General features: G+C 40.3%; 1 protein-coding gene and 1 pseudogene across 4 annotated transcripts in view; both read left to right on the top strand.

Moving 5' to 3' along the window:
* LOC119889441 overlaps positions 1-12,051 on the top strand; it is a 78,834-nt pseudogene extending 66,783 nt beyond the window's left edge.
* Positions 12,052-16,128: 4,077 nt separating this feature from the next.
* LOC119914715 (zinc finger protein 239-like) overlaps positions 16,129-18,019 on the top strand; it is a 55,473-nt gene continuing 53,582 nt past the window's right edge. For 2 of the 4 annotated variants that reach the window (XM_038734212.1, XM_038734197.1), the window contains exons 1-2: positions 16,130-16,408; positions 16,565-16,996. In XM_038734212.1, the coding sequence (XP_038590140.1) occupies positions 16,237-16,408; positions 16,565-16,996 (604 nt within the window). In that variant the 5' untranslated portion in view covers positions 16,130-16,236. Of the gene's footprint in view, positions 16,409-16,564; positions 16,997-18,019 lie in introns of all 4 variants that reach the window. The other 2 variants (XM_038734204.1, XM_038734245.1) reach the window with 2 other exon arrangements.

Genomic DNA, 18,019 nt, shown 5'->3' with positions numbered 1-18,019 from the left:
TCTTCAATATTTACATTGCAATAAATTTTCTCAAATAATTTTAATTTGCAATTTAACATTTTGTTGTTGCTATTTTGCTTAAACAAATGCTTTCAAAAATGAAATGACTATCGTACTTTCATACTTTAAATAACATTTTGAATGAACCATAAATTACACTGTGGTATTTCTACTTAAACAATCTTGATACTTCTTCCACTACTGCTTACTTGTTATCTGTGCAAAATTATTATCTGCAAAGTAAAAAAAAGATTTTGGAGAATTGAGTAATATTTAGCAAGGGCATCTGTACTTTTACTAAAATACAACGTTTGTGTACTTCGTCCACCACTGCTGATAATAAACACAAGTTTTGAAGAAAATGTCTTAATTTGAAAGCGGAACAAAAGCTCCCGCACTTCTGCTGTCGGAACTTAACAGTGTGACATCCGGCGGAAGTAAACAATACCAGCTCCAGCGTTAGCGGCATGTAAGGAGTTATTGTAGTCGTAGTGTCGCTAATTATTTAATTTCTAATTAAGCAGCAATGTCTTCAGTTGAGACTTTGAGAGAGTTTGTCAACGAGCGACTAACTGCTGCTGCAGAAGAAATATTCAGCGTTTTTAAAAACACTATCGTCGAGTACGAGGAAGAGATCGATCGTCAGCGCAGACTGCTGGATATCGTTTGGAAACCCGATTTAAAGTTACACAGGATAGGTGAGGAAAGATTCATTATATAAGTTACACAAAACAGAGGAGATCGATTTATATACGTACAATTAAGCGTGTCTGCATTTTGTTCTTTATCATCACCGTAATAGGAGTTAGTGATGGCCTTGTGGATAAGACACTTTGGTGTGAGAGATGCGGGTTCAAGTCCCCATTGTGACACATCCACCAATGTGTCCCTGAGCAAGACAATAAACCCCTAGTTTCTCCAGAGCCGTGCGACCTATATATATAGCAACTGTAAGTCGCTTTGGATAAAAGCGTCAGCTAAATGAATGAATGAAATGTGGTAACGTTGGAATGTTCCTTTTGTTTACTGTCCCTCCAGAGCTCCCACAGCAACATGTCTGTAAGGAGGAGGAGGTTCTGGCTGATCAGCAGCTCTGGATTCAGGAGAGGATCCCCGGGCTGGACCAGGAGGACCCACAGCCTCCACAGGTTAAAGAGGAACAGGAGGAACTCTGTACCAGTCAGGAGGGAGAGCAGCTTGTAGTGAAGCAGGAGACTGACACCTTTATGTTGACTCCTACTTATGAGGAAAGTGACCACAGTGAAGCAGAACTGAAAAGTGACCACCAGCTCCTCTCTCACAACTGTCATGTAGCTGAGAGCCAAGATCAGAAAGGAGGCAAGTATGAAGACTCAGGATCAACTAGAGATGCAGAGCCAAAACTAAAGAATCAAGATCACAACAGCAGAAGCCCCAGAAACAATGTACACAAGTCTACCATGTCAGAGGTTCACCATAATCCTCACACAGGTAAAAAGTCTTTCACATGTGACACATGTGGAAAAGGTTTTCAGTACAAGTCAGATTTTCAGACACACCTGAGAATTCACACAGGCGAAAAGCCGTATTCTTGCAAAACATGTGGGAAATCTTTTAGCCGGAGGAGTCACTTGAATGTACACATGAGAACCCACACAGGTGAGAAGCCGTATTCCTGCAAAACATGTGGGAAATCTTTTAGTGAGAGGGGTCACTTAAAACTCCACATGAGAACCCACACAGGTGAGAGACCGTACCTTTGCAAGACCTGTGGTAAAATATTCCGTGACCCTTCAACATTGAAAAACCATCTGAGAACCCACACAGGTGAGAAGCCGTATTCTTGCAAAACATGTGGGAATTCTTTTAGCCGGAATTGTTACTTGAAACTTCACATGAGAACCCACACAGGTGAGAAGCCATATTCTTGCAAAACATGTGGGAAATCTTTTAGCCGGAGGAGTCACTTGAATGTCCACATAAGAACCCACACAGGTGAGAAGCCGTATTCTTGCAAAACATGCGGGAAATCTTTTAGCCGGAGGAGTCACTTGAATGTCCACATGAAAACCCACACAGTTGAAAAGCTGTATTCTTGTGAAACATGTGGAAAAGATTTCAGAGTTGGTGGTCAATTGAAAATCCACATAAGAAGAAAACATGGTAGCACTTTACAATAACTACACACTATAAAGCATTAGTTAAGTATTAGTAAATACAGAATTCATCATTTATAAAGCATTGTTCATATCTTAATAAACATTAGTAAGTCATTCATAAACACAGTTATAAATGTTTTATTCTTTATTATCTACACCAGTGGTCGGCAATTAGCGGCCCGTGGGCCAGAACTGTCCTATCCAGATTGCTTTGATAGCAGAAAAATAAAAAAATAAAAAAATTGATGACTAATACTGAAATAGATCTCAGTCATGACAGCTACAGTTACTCACATAATCACTTATAATCATTTAATCATTTAAGAGGACTTAAATGATTGTGCCTCCCAAAAAAAGTGCAAGAACGTTTTCTTTTACACCAGTGCTTCATGTTGAGTTTATTGAGAGCTTTTACTTTGAAATGTTCTGAAGGACATCCGAAAGAGTCTCTGGCTTACTTGACACAGCTCTGCAAAAGCCATCACTAAATGTGTGATTGAATTCCCCTGAATTGAATGAAAATTAGTGTCCATAGGTTTGTAAATGCAGATCAAACGCCGGGACGCACATACACTGCAGCACATGCTTTATTGTGAAAAAGTGTCCTTATAGGCTAATCAATTTGTTTGACAAGGGGGAAAAAAAGTCAGCCAGATTTTGGAATTGAACTTAAAACTCCTCCAACGGGAGTCCCGCACTTTATCAACTGAGCTAAACATGCTCATGAATATCTAAGGTTTTGAAATAATTTGACTGAAATAATGTTATGGCCCGCCATGTAACAGCTGGAAAAAAATTTGGCCCGATGTCAGACTTATTTGCTGACCCCTGATTTACACACTATGAAGCAGTTGTTAAGTATTAGTACATTTTTAATTAATGATTTATAAACCATTGTTCTTATGTTAATACACATTAGTAAGTCATTTATAACCATAGTTATACAAATTGTATTCCTTCTTAATAAGCTCATCGATAATGTGCTTAATAATTGTATTTTCATACTTTATACATGATCGGTTCACTATTTATAAATAAAGTATTATTTTAATGACAAACCATTTCTATATGAGTTCTTAATGGTTCATAAGATCATTTGGAAAGTTTAAAAAAAATTATTACATAACTGCCTCTTTTTTTTTTATATACTTTCCTGAGAAAGAATATAAACAATCTCAGCATGACTCGTAAATCTACTAGTGGCAAAGCCCAAAGGACTACCCGAAGATGCCCCAGCTAAAGTTGCTGGTGGCGTGAAAAAGCCTCGTTGTTACAGGCCCGGTACTGAATTCCTGAGACAGATCATCTGTAACTAAGAGCTCATCAATGATGTGCCTAATGATTGTTTTAGATAAAAAGTATTATTCCAGTTAGAGATCCCCAATGCTCAGATTATAACTTGAACCCTGCGTGTGTTCCATGATTAGACCTATGTTGCAAAAATACTGTATGGGTCTGTGTACCATACCAGTACAACTGTAGTATGGAGATGACATTAAAATATGAAATGTATAAAGTCATCTCAGTGGTAAACATAGACTCCTTCCATTTTGTTTTGCACATTTTGAGTCTATTTCTGAAGCTTGTCTGCACAGACAGCTGTTTAAGTCACACAAGTATCCCGCTGTATTTTATTTGACCAGAACAACATATTACTTATTCATCAAACGGGCAAAAACTTCTTCGCAGACCCTATTATGCGGAAGAAAGTCACATAAGGACTGTTCTTTCCAGGATTCAAACCCAGACCTCTTGAATGTGGGGCGGCCACACTGGCGCTGTTCTACCGTATGGTTGTGTGCAATGGAAAGTAATTACCTATTACTTAACGTCTCTTGTTGTCGACTTCCGTTGTGGTTCTCTTCCATTGCGGCTTTTTGTGTTGTGGCTTTTGTATTTGTGTTGTGGCTTTTTGTATTCGTGTTGTGGCTTTTTTTATTTGTGTTGTGGCTTTTTGTGTTTCCGTTGTGGCTTTTGTATTTGACCTCTGGGCCACCGTAGTTAACACCCCCTTAGTGTTGTTTTTAGAGAGAATGTTGCAGCTGCAGCCTGCAAACAAACATGATGGAAGTTGACCTTCCATATATGGTTTGTCCCAGAAGCCACCGCGTACAAAACGTATAGCTGTTAAATAAACAGTGTCTATTGTGTTGCTGTGCAGCCTCCGGTAACGTTACTGAGACCCGTCGGCACTTGCGGAGCTTCTCATCTCCGAACACTTTTTCGAGTTCTGTTGTTGGCCTCTAAAGAATGAAACGGTTTGCATTTGCAGCTATACTGTACGTCAGCCGAGATTAACGTCACCACGTTTTGCGTGGTGTTTTCTGGGACAAACCATATTCAGAAGGTCAACTTCCGTCAGGTCTGCGGGCTGCAGCTGGACCTGCGCTGTGTTCGTAAAGTCTTTTTTGCTTAGGAAGGTTCCTAACTGAGTGAAGTGAACCGGAAGTATTTCAGTGGCAGCCATGATAAGAGCTGTTCGAATTCTCTAAAAGCTGGGGAAAGGTGCCTCAATGCTTCCTTTCATATCTCCTTTAGCCTAGGGTACACCTGACCATGCTTTATGAAAGGAAAGTAGAGAATGCCGGCCCACATTTCCTTGCGGCAGCAACATTTAAAGCGACGCGTGTTCTCAATCTCAAATGATGAAATCCATTGACCATATTTAGCAAGATCCTTGCAATACAGACGCACATTATGATACTTTAATAAGAATCACAATTACCTTCTTTCTTTTGGCTTATTTGTAATCTAACAGCCTACTGTTTCAACTCCATTTTCTAGAAAGTGTTTTCTACAATAAAAAAAATAAATCACCAACCATGACATGATGACATGATAAAGGATGTTGATCACCATGGAAGTTACCTGTGGCTATTAAGCCTTTTTTCTCTTATGCCATAACTCTAATATGCATACTTAAACTGTCAACAGTAGGCCTGAGACCCATGTGAGCTCTTCTAACGTTATAAAAGTGAGTATAATGTTGCAGCGTGTAACCTCTCGTTATGTACTGCAGCCATCAGCAATATCATTAATTAATTTTACTTCAGTCACAGATGCTGACACCCTCGCCTTACTAAAGGCAAAGATCAAGCTGGATGACCTCTACAGTAGGCGTTTCCCACACACTGATTTATTTGTGGCGGCCTGCCACATCAACGCTGATTTTCGATTGATTTTGTTACTATTTAAAATGGGTAAAATCGTATTTGATAAGAGCGCCTCACAGCGCATATATTCTCTCAGCATCTCCTCTCGCCCTGTCACTCCCTCTCTCGCTCTCTCTCTCTCTCTCTCTCTCTCTCTCTCTCTCGGCACAGTTACGCTATCATTCTGTGGGAAACACTGTATTTACATACAATTGGGATTCATGTTGATAAATACGCATATGGGTGGGCAGGAGGGTGAGTTTGAGCAAGCATTCTCAATGTGACAACCTTGTCCATTATTTAGTGACTGGTAGCCAGCACTTTCTGCCTTTTTGCTATCTTGGTTATGAAGTAATATTTTCTACCGTGTTGTCCACCTTTAGATAGCCTGCATTACAACAACACGGGGCGCAGTGTCAAAGATGCGCTTTTTGTAGTCCATCTTCAGAACATTGTAGTTTCATCACGGCAGGTCACGTCAGTAAAATCCGCCGTCGCATAATTACGTCGCCTAGAAAAGAGCAGTCGGATTCCCTTAGACCCGTCGTCCTCTTTTCCTAAGTCCTTACGGATTCTCCTTCACATCTTTCCTTGACCTCATGACGTTTTCCATCGAGGTCAAGGAAAGGTGGTCAGGAAAGGAGATTTTTGTGACTTTTCAGATGCAGCCTATGTCTCCTCCTTACCATAGACTGTAGCCCACATAAAAAAATACAGGCCTTAAAGCAGCGCTATTTTGACCCTCGGCGCATCCACTAATCTCTCTACAGTGTGCGCTCACTTTAGCGCCAGACCACATCGAGGAAGAACAGAGAGAAGCGGGCTAAGACGCAGTTGGAAAAACGAGATCACACAGGCCCAGAAGGGGGAGTCCTATGTATAAAAACAACATCACTCAGGATTTTTGAATGCCGCCATTTGCCAAAGGAGTTTTTTCCCCCTGGAAACTCCGGTGAGTAACGTTAGTAACCTTTAGGAGAGAGTTAAAAGTGTAGCGTGATGCTATCTTAAATGGGTGGGATAAAACCATATACTGTAGATTAAAAGCAGTCGAGAATATTGCACGATGTCGTGAACAGTTTGACAGTATTTTGTTGTGTCGTGGTTTCAAACTAATCTCTGGAGGTACTTTTGGATGTGTAAGCACATGTAGTACCTTAAGAGGTATTTTTATTTACAGTATTTATGATAATACATGTTAAAGTTGTCTCCTTGCTTAAAATGTGTAAACTCTGTTCAGTGTTTTTTGGTTGTAATTTAATGTAATGTAATGCTGTGATATGAAGAAATTTAATCAATTCATAGTAGTGATGTCTTGCTTAAATGCTACCTGGTAAAGTCTTTGGTATAACAATGTAAAACTTAAGAAGAGTCCCTAGACAACAGGGTGATGATATTGAGTTTTGACAAAAGGGATGAGATGTTATTTGAAGAACATTGACTGTGATGATTTATCTGATTTATTCTGCACTATAACGTTATGTGCAGCCTGGATTATAGCTTAGTGGTGAACTCTTCACTGGATGCAGATGGTGAGCCAGTCCCAGCGATGATTCACCCTGTATGATGAGATCGGACCGCAGTGTGGCCAGCTGCTTCGGATCCCATTCAACAGGACTGACACATCAGATTACAGGACACTGGCAGATAAGAAAGATCTACCACAAATTCATTACCCTTCCTGGGCAGAGATACAAATAACTGAAAGACATTGGATACTTTTTAAAATTGTATTTTTTATGAAAGAGCTCTTCTTATTCTGGGGATTGTTTCAAACATGGTTGGTGCACTACCTGCCTACTGTTCTTTAATCACACAGTCTATTTCTTACCCCTACACTACTCCTCAGAACCTAGGTTGGTAAGTTAGCAGAAGTGCTACACTAGTGTTAAATATTCTACACCTGTCTTTAGTATTCAAAAACTATGCTACAGGGCTTTCTCCAGTACGTTGAAGTATGACGCTAAGTGGCTCCCAAATGTGTTATAAAGTGACATCAAGGGGTCTTGACCATTAGTCCATATGTGACGAAATGGGAGTGAGAACGGGTTGGATTTGTAAATGGTTAATTTATTATCAACAATTGTACAGTTTATGCAGCAATGGTTTATGAAAGAAGGGCTGAAAGACAATTTGTAATAAATAATAAGTTCTGTATCCCATTGTGTTGTCAGTTTCCTTTTTCTGTTCAGAAGACAACTGATTGTTACAATATCATTTGTAAATGCTTTGAAAGGCATAGATAGTACTCTCTTTAGATGAGCTCACTCAAAAACTAGAAATTGCTTTGTTACTACCTGAATTAATCATGAAATACTTTAACAAATGTTTAGAGAATATCTATTGCCTTTAAATTTCATTTGTAAATGCTTAAGGACATATAGACAGGCCTCAGTTTAGATGAGCTCACGCAAAATACTTTACTAACCATTACTAACAACCAGAATTAATCATGAATTGCAGTATTATTAAGTGTCATAAAACATCTATGAAGACGCATAATTAGACCATTTCTAAATAATTACATGTCATGTCATGTCAAGTTAGCGGTTCCTCAAAGCACTAGGGGAGTGGGGATGGGGGGAGTAAGATTGGTGTCCTTCAACAGACCATCCAAGCAACCCTTTGCTGGTCCCATCACATCAGATTTCTGGAAGGCCAGGTCTTGGGAGTTTTGTTGAGGAGTTCAGAGAAACGGTACCAGGCCTGTAATGGTGAGGCTTTTACCCAGTAAAGTTAGCTGGGGCATCTTTCGGGTAGCCTTAGTAGCATCCTTTGGGCTTGGCACTAGTAGATTTACGAGTTATACTGAGATTGTTTATATTCTTTCTTGGGAAAGTATCAAAAAAAGGGCAGTTATGTAATAATTTTTAAAAACATTACAAATAAATTTATGAACCATTAAGAAATATAAAAATGGTGTCATTAATGTCATTAAAATAATACTTAATTTTTAAATAGTGAACCGATCATGTATAAAGTGTGAATATACAATTATTAAGCACATTATAGATGAGCTTATTAAGAAAGAATACATGTATAACTATGTTTATAAATGACTTACTAATGTGTATTAACATAAGAACAATGGTTTATAAATGATGAATTAAAAATGTACTAATACTTAACAACTGCTTGATAGTATGTAGATAATAAAGAATGACTTACTAATGTGTATTAATATATGAACAATGCTTTAGAAATGATTAAATCCGTATTTACTAATACTTAACTAATGCTTTATAGTGTGTAGTTATTATAAAGTGCTACCGAGAACACACAGGTGAGAAGCTGTAGCTTTGCACAAAAAGATGTGTTGATGTGTCTGAATTGACACGACACAGAAGGCAGCATACAGACAAGTAATAATGTGGGAGATTATTCAGTTCTAGAGGTTTGTGGTCAAAACAAAAAGAACATCAAAAAAGCCCAGCAGAGGATGTACTTCCTACAGCAGTTCAGCCTGCCAAAGTCAGTAATGCAGTTCTAGTAGTGCACTTCTACACCGCCATCATTGAGTCCATCCTCACCTCCTCCATCACCATCTGGTACGCTGCTGCCACTGCCAGGGACAAGGGCAGGCTGCAGCGTATCATTTGCTCTGCTGAGAAGGTCATCAGCTGCAATCTTCCATCACTTCAGGACCTGTACTCCTCCAGGAATCTGAGGCCAGCAGGAAAGATTCCGGCCAACCCCTCCCTCCCGGACACAGACTGTTTCAAACACTCCACTCTGACAGAGGGCTGCGGTCCATCAGGACCAAAACTTCACGCCACATGAACAGTTTCTTCCTATCTGCAGCTGGTCTCATCAACAAGGCCTGGGTCAGTTCAGTTTAAAAGATGTATAACCTCACAGTTCTGCAGCAGGTGCGTCTTTGTATTTATATACACTAGCGTTCAAAAGTTTGGGGTCTCAGAAACTTCCTTGTTTTCAAAAGAAAAACACAGTTTCTGTCCATTACAAATACATCAAGTTGATCAGAAACACAGTGTAGACATTGTTAATGTTGTAAATCACTATTGTAGCTGTAAATGGCTGATTCGTAATAGAATATTTACAGAGGTGTAAAGTGGCTCATTATCAGCAATGGCACGTTGTGTTTAGGAGCATTAAACACTTTATTTCATGCGTTCTGGAGACATTTTCTGCTCCAATTTATGGTGGAAATGACTTTTTTTAAATAAAGAGAAACAAAAAAGTCAGCTGTCAGAAACAGAATATAATGTTGTAATCAGCAGCACCTGGGTTTTTTAGTAACTTTTTTTGGACGGTGCATTTTTTTATTGTGCAAATAAACCTTTCTCAAAGCATTTTCATTTGTTAACATTTTTTTGTGCAAGAATTTTTTAGGACATTTTTAACAATTGCCTTTAAAAAGTGGTGGGGACAAAATCAGCCATTTCAAGAATTGGTGTGGACATGTCCCCAGCGTCCCCACTGTAAATGATACCTATGGCTTTTGTACCTTACTTTAGTATTTTCTTCTATGCCACTTTCTACTTCTACTCTACCACATCTCAGAGAGAAAGATTGTAGATTTTACTTCACTACATTTATCTGACAACTTCAGTTACTAGTTACTTTACAAATTAAAGCTTTTACACACAAACAAACAAATATGAAGTTTTGTTATAAATTAAACTGCTAAAAAAACTTTTACAAGTATTAATAATTAGGTAATTAACAGAACTTTAATTGACTATTTTGATGATCGCTTTTAAATTTTGTCATGTCAGCAACCACTGAAAAGAACGTCTCGTATGTAAACCTTGTTCCCCGAGAAGGGGAACGAGACACTGCGTCGGTGACGACACTATGGGAACGCCTCTGGGCGTGGCAGGGCTGAACTATGAATGAAACTACTCCAATCCTATTGGTGTTACTAGAACGGTAGTGTGTGATGGCGTAACCGGAGGGGGTGATGGCGCGGCCTAACTGCACTCTGGTCACTGAGGATAAAATGGACTCGATGCATGCGGGAGACAGGTGGGCCCACATCATCGTTGAGTCCCACACCACCCCTAGGAACGCAGTCCATTGGGCGGGTGTCAGCACGCTCTTCTTCGCGTTGAGCCGCAGCCCCAAACGCTGACATCACAGTCCCGAAGGAGATCGGCCTGGTATGCCTGCAAGACAGCCATCGTGTGCAGGCTGGCACCATTCATCATTCATAGTTCAGCCCTGCCATGCCTAGAGGCTTTCCCATACTGTCATCACCGACGCAGTTCGAGTTCCCTCGAAGGGGAACCATAATTCTTTTAACTTTTAATACTTACATAGCCTATTTTTAAAAGTAGGTACTTTTTGAACTTCGACTCAAGTAGAAATTTAAATTGAAGTTAAAAGAAGCTTCTATTAATATTTAGCAAGGGTATCTGTACTCAAGTATGGGATTTGTGTACTTCGTCCGCCACTGCTGATCATAAAGAAGTTTTTAATAAAAAGTCATCAGTTGAAAGCAGAAAGAAAAGCTCCCGCACTTCTGCTGTCAGAACTTAATAATGTGACATCCGGCGGATGTAAACAAATAGGTTAGGATAGGTGAGTAAAGATTCATTATAAAAGGTACACGAAACAGAGATCGATCGATTTGCGTTTAAATATATTTTGGTACTCATTTCCTCACGTGTCTGCATTTCTTTCTTTCCCATCACATTAGTAAGGTTAGCCTGTTCCTTTTGTTCTATGTCCCTCCAGAGCTCCCACAGCAACATGTCTGTAAGGAGGAGGAGGTTCTGGCTGACCAGCAGCTCTGTATTCAGGAGAGGATCCCCGGTCTGGACCAGGAGGACCCACAGCCTCCACAGGTTAAAGAGGAACAGGAGGAACTCTGTACCAGTCAGGAGGGAGAGCAGCTTGTAGTGAAGCAGGAGACTGACACCTTTATGTTGACTCCTACTTATGAGGAAAGTGACCACAGTGAAGCAGAACTGAAAAGTGACCACCAGCTCCTCTCTCACAACTGTCATGTAGCTGAGAGCCAAGATCAGAAAGGAGGCGAGCATGAAGACTCAGGATCTAGAGATGCAGAGTCAAAACAAAAGAATCAAGATCACAACAGCAGAAGCCCCAGAAACAATGTACACAAGTCTACCATGTCAGAGGTTCACCATGATCCTCACACAGGTATAAACTCTTTCACATGTGACACACGTGGAAAAGGTTTTCAGTACAAGTCAGATTTTCAGACATACCTGAGAATTCACACAGGTGAGAAGCCGTATTCTTGCAAAACATGTGGGAAATCTTTCAGTGAGAGGGGTGTCTTAAAAAACATAAGAGCGTCCACACAGGTGAGAAGCTGTATTCATGTGAAATATGTGGAAATTTTTTTAGCCAGAGGGGTCACTTGAAACTACACATGAGAACCCACACAGGTGAGAAGCCGTACATTTGCAATACCTGTGGTAAAAGATTCCGTGTCACTTCAACATTTAAATACCATAGGAGAACCCATACGGGTGAGAAGCCATATTCTTGCAAAACATGTGGGAAATCTTTTAGCTGGAGGAAAGTCTTGAAAGTCCACATGAGAACCGACACTGGTGAGAAGCTGTAGCTTTGTGAGTCCTGCAAGACAAGATTCAGTGACACTTGCATTTAAAAAACATGAGATCCCACACAGGTGAGATGCCATATTCTTGTGGCACATGTGGGAAATCGGAGTCAGAGTAAGTGGTCAATTGAAAATCCACATTCCATCCATCACTTAGGGGTGTACTCACTTTTTTTCCAGCAGTTTAGACATTAATGGCTGTGTGATGTGTTATTTTGAGGGGACAGCAAATTTATACTGTTAGACTAGCTGTACACTCACTACTTTACACTGTAGCAAAGTGTCATTTCTTCAGTTTTGTCACATGAAATATAATAAAATATTTACAAAAATGTGAGCGATTGACTTTAGTGAAATACTGTATACACTACTGTTTAAAGGTTTGGGGTCTCAGAAACTTCCTTGTTTTCACAGTTTTTGTCAATTACAAATACATCAAATTGATCAGAAATGCAGTGTAGACATTGTTTATGTAAATGACTATTGTAGCTGTAAACACCTGTTTTGTAATGGCAGAGGCGTACAGAGGCTCATTACCAGCAACCAGCCCTGAGCTCACAATTTTCAACACAAAGTGACAGCCTTGCTGCTGTCAGTCATTTAAACGTTTCCAGGCACGCATTAATGTCACAGTTAATATCATGGGACATTTATGCTGCAAAACAAAACAAAATGAGTTAAAAAGTTGACAGGTCAGACAGGAAACTCTGCAGTGGTATCACAATTCAACTTTTAGCGTCTGAAAGGTTTAGATGCTCTGATGGAGCTCCGAATTGATCAGGAGGACGACGGCTTTACTCCAGACAGTGCGTCTGTATGACCTTAGACTGTGTGTGTGAGACTGTTTGGATGTGTAGAAGAACACATCATATTACTTAACATTAGATCCTGGGGATCTAATATCTCGTGTAACCTGCATAATCTCTGTTACCCTGTTCTTGGTTTTCCCTGAGTGACTAACCCTGTTTGTCTGTCTGTCTCTGCCCAGGTTCACTCACCCTTGTCCTCTGTCAAGTCAGCTGGGCTCGCTCACCTGCCCTCTCCCCTCGGACTTCTTCCCGGCTCTCCCTCGTGCCTCCCCAGTCAGCCTGCCACCACACTCCTCCACCAACCCCCTGATCAGTTCTCCAGTGCCTCCTCTCTTCCTCGGCCCACAGTGTGTGCAAATTGGCGCATTTAATTAGTTAACGCCTTATTTGCATATCAAGGTGGCGATTGTGATGACGTTATTAGACACAAATGTTACTGTGTTCACCTGTAGTGTCTCCATCAGTACAGTAGGTTGTATGGCCATGAGATATTGCCTTAGCTAAACTTCAGCTAACTTATTACACTAGCTCAGCTCATGAGTCATGCATTAGCAAGACATGGGCCTATATTGTCTTCTGTTTAATTAGCGGTAAACTGGAGGCACTGGTAGTTTAGTCTTTTGTCACCACTCACCTCCACAAAAGCCAAGAAAAAACTGCTGGGACAAAAGCTGGAGGGGCTGCTGTCTGTCTGTGAGCTGCGCTCTAGTTGTGCAGTGAGATGCGGAGCAAGAGAGAGAGAGAGAGAGAGAGAGAGAGAGTGCATCGGAACTCCAAAGTCTCATCTTCCGACGTGATAGCCTATTTAGATTTTTTCCCCCCAGTAAATATATTTGTTTCACAGGGAATCTGTTGCAAACAGGAATAAATATACTGTATAGGCCTATTCATTTATTTTTTTTAAAAAGCATCCCAGAAAAAAGGGCACTTTCTCTTGAAGAAAAAGGGCAGGTGCTGAAGCCCCTTTGTGTGCACGTGCCATCTATTAGATCATGTGCTGGGCCACATGGAGGTTGCTTCGGGGGGATGTGGTCTGGTGCTGCTGTAGACTTTTCGTTCTGCAGGGGAGGGGCATAGGGGGGTCCAGGGCCCCTATTGCCCCCCCCACCGCCACAGGACCTACCGATTCTAATTTTGGCTGATTCTGATTTTATTTATTTCTAAGAACTATAACTGACAGCATACACAACATTTATTGGAAAAATCTATTTTATTAGGATCCCCATCAGCACCAGTATAAATGTTAGTTATTCTCACTGGTCTCAAGAGAATGGTCATAATGAAACACTGATTATAAAATAACATTTTCACTGGTAGGAGCTGAAAATAAATTGCACACCATTTTAATTCTACTTAATTCTGCAATTTATTTGTGTTTAATCACAAAATAATCTGCTCACCTTTCTTTTCCCATGAAACACACAAGCACAGACCTAGACCTGTTTGTCTCTCTCTTTCTGCTCTGACTTTATTTGTCAGAAGTTTTATTTAAAAGAACTCGCGTTTTGTATCTTTTCACCTGCGATTCCGTTTTCACAGTGGCATGAGCTGCGTGTGGAGGAGGCTTGTTGTTAATTACCGATAGAGACCACACCCAGCAAGCAATTTCACGGTTAAAAGATGTCTAACCATAGCCCAAGAATAGACCAAATACACAGGTTTTGAATGACTACATATCTACCTCAAATAGACTACAGAATAGTGGCTAAAGGAGTTTTTTTACTCAAACATAACAGGTTCTCATAAATGGCAATCCGTCCAAACAAATTAAATATGACATTATATGTAAGAATATGAATATAAGTAAACATTATAAGTGACCATGTTCACCGGTTTGTTAAGACATGACTACTATCAACAAACATACTATCTATATCTTTTAATTATCATTCTAATGATGAAGGTAACCCCACCTATAAGTTTTTTTTCTTTTTAATTTAAAAGCTCTTATTATTACTGATTCATTTATCTCTATGGAACAGGTCACATGCTTTAGCCATCATGTTGCATTAGAACAACCAAATAGAAAATTGGAAAAACTGCTTTTATTCTTTTGAGAGAGCTATGTGCTGTGAATGTAAGGTTCTGTTCTGAATATTTATTGTTGTCTTTGCTGACTGTATGCTGGATAATTTGCAATAAATATTTAGTGTCATAAGTCAATAAGTCATATTTTCATATCATAATGATCTAGTGAGTAAAATATATGTGTGGCTTTCATAAGAAATTATAATAGTTAAGGTTGTACATGTTTGATGTTCACCCCCTCTGAATTCAGATAATATAATGTAAGAGTTTTTAAGGGCATGAGGAAACCCGTGGGTATCATGGAGCAACGTTAACTTACACTTGCATGCAGCATGTTAAGCTAACCACGTGCCTTAATCTACACTGTTACTCGCTGAAATGTCCCGGTTCCTACACGTTAACAAATAATTTAGATAAATAATGAAGACATGTCAAACAAAGACACAGATACTTACAAGACCAGTAAATGTCTTTTCGCTTCCAGTGTTCTTAAAACTCTCGCCCGTTGCTCGCTGAAAGGCCGAAATCGTAACGTATCCCTCGTTTAAAATTGGTGGATATATTTAACTGATGTATACTAAATTTCAATTCTGGCGTTGCCAGTAAGTTAGTCATGCCTCAGTAGGGCTACAGCTGCCATCTAGCGGTTGAAAATAGTAATTGCATTTTGCGTTTTAAATTAAAATGAAAGTTAATGCAGTGAACGTTACAGCAAAAATAAAGACAGTTTAAATGTTTCAAACGTTTACTTCCATTTGATACGATATCACGCACCTCAACAGCTGCATGGGTGAAAACTAACTTTCATGTAACCAATTTGGTCTGAAACAGGGCTACAGCCAAACCGTTGATATTAGACCACTAATTGCCTCTATTTCGCTGGGTGGGCTAAAAGCAGACTACACGTAGCCTGTCCAAATCAGAGCTAAATCGTGGCTACAGATAGACCATGTCAATTTAATGACACTTAATATCTTGTAGATATTACTGACATTGCAAAAATAATGGGATATCAACCATCTCACGTGCTGCCAGGGCAGAAATCACTATTAATCATTTTTGACCATTTTGACTAAAAGTGGGCAACAAATAGCCGGTCTGTCTACGAGCTAAATCGTGTCTAGGCACACGGCTGTAAATCATGCGTAAGAAATGAAACTAAAAAACTTAAAAGACCTTGCTTACATGATGGAATATCATACTTACTACTTATACTGTTATTTTGGCAAAAACGCCACACATGTAAAGTTATTGTGGCTAGAAGTGGGTTACTCATAGCTGGACTAAATCAGGTCTATAGTAAATAGACGGTGAAATGACGGCTATTGCTTGCTGGGCCGTGATATAATGTTGATTTACCTGGTCCCTGCTTATAATAAACACAAGAAAAAGCGGAACGAAAGCACCAGCACTTCCGCTGTCGGAACTTAATCAGCGTGACATCTGGCGGAAGTAAACCAGTTCCAGCCACATATTTTGAAATCACTGGAAGGACTTATTGTAGCCGTAGCGCCGCTAATTATTAATTTGTAATTCGTAATTCAGCAACAATGTCTTCAGTTGAGAGTTTGAGAGAGTTTGTCAACGAGCGACTAACTGCTGCTGCTGAAGAAATATTCAGAGTTTTTAAAAACACTATCGTCGAGTACGAGGAAGAGATCGATCGTCAGCGCAGACTGCTGGATATCGTTTGGAAACCCGAAGTAAAGTTACACAGGATAGGTGAGGAAAGTTTCATTATATAATTTACACAAAAGAGAGGAGATCGATTTGCGTTTAAATATACTTTGGTACTCATTTCCTCACGTGTCTGCATTTTCTTTCTTTGCCATCACATTAGTAAGGTTAGCCTGTTCCTTTTGTTCTCTGTCCCTCCAGAGTTCCCACAGCAACATGTCTGTAAGGAGGAGGAGGTTCTGGCTGACCAGCAGCTCTGGATTCAGGAGAGGATCCCCGGTCTGGACCAGGAGGACCCACAGCCTCCACAGGTTAAAGAGGAACAGGAGGAACTCTGTACCAGTCAGGAGGGAGAGCAGCTTGTAGTGAAGCAGGAGACTGACACCTTTATGTTGACTCCTACTTATGAGGAAAGTGACCACAGTGAAGCCGAACTGAAAAGTGACCACCAGCTCCTCTCTCACAAATGTCATGTAGCTGAGAGCCAAGATCAGAAAGGAGGCGAGCGTGAAGACTCAGGATCAACTAGAGATGCAGAGTCAAAACAAAAGAATCAAGATCACAACAGCAGAAGCCCCAGAATCAATGTACACAAGTCTACCATGTCAGAGGTTCACCATGATCCTCACACAGGTAAAAACTCTTTCACATGTGACACATGTGGAAAAGGTTTTCAGCACAAGTCAAAATTTCAGAGACACCTGAGAATTCACACAGGCGAGAAGCCGTATTCTTGTGAAACATGTGGGAAATACTTCAGAACTAGCAGTTTATTGATACGCCATACAAGAACCCACACAGGTGAGAAGCTGTACTCTTGCAAAACATGTGGGAAATCTTTTAGCCAGAGGGGTAACTTGAATGTCCACATGAGAACCCACACAGGTGAGAAGCCGTACCTTTGCAAGACCTGTGGGAAAAGATTCGGTGACCCTTCGGTATTCAGAACGCATGCAACAGTCCACACAGGTGAGAAGCTGTATTCTTGTGAAACATGTGGTAATTGTTTCAGATGGAGAGCTGCACTGATAGTCCACATGAGAACCCACACAGGTGAGAAGCTGTATTCTTGCAAAATATGTGGGAAATCTTTTAGCCAGAGGGGTAGCTTGAATGTGCATATAAGAACCCACACAGGTGAGAAGCCGTACCTTTGCAAGACCTGCGGGAAAGGATTCCGTGACATTTCAGCATTAAATAAACATATGAGAACCCACACAGGTGAGAAGCCGTATTCTTGCAAAACATGTCGGAAATCTTTTAGCCGAATGGGTCACTTGAAACTCCACATGAGAACCCACACAGGTGAGAAGCTGTAGCTTTGCACAACAAAAAGATGTGTTGACACATTTGATTCGACTCGGCACAGAAGGCATACAGACAAGTTATCTTGTGGGAGAGGATTCAGTTCTAGAGATTGTGGTCAAAACACACAAGAACTCACAGAAGTGAAGGTAATTGCAGCACTTGTAGTAAAAGTTTTACTCAAATCAAATACCTGAACACACCTGAGGATCAATATACCTCTGTCGTGATGAAGTCTTTTGAGCACCATGCGTTGTCCCACCTCAAGTCCACTACAGACCCACTTCTGGACCCCTTTCAGTTTTTCTACAGAGCCAACAGGTCTGCGGACGATGCAGTAAACTCTCTCTC

The sequence above is a fragment of the Micropterus salmoides genome, unplaced genomic scaffold (assembly GCF_014851395.1).
Source record: "Micropterus salmoides isolate LMB-PRFRI ecotype aquatic unplaced genomic scaffold, ASM1485139v1 Ms_hic_scaffold_1, whole genome shotgun sequence".
Classification (NCBI taxonomy): Eukaryota; Metazoa; Chordata; class Actinopteri; order Centrarchiformes; family Centrarchidae; genus Micropterus; species Micropterus salmoides.
The sequence above is the reverse complement of the archived record's forward strand: the minus strand, read 5'-3'. Positions and strand labels throughout refer to the sequence as shown.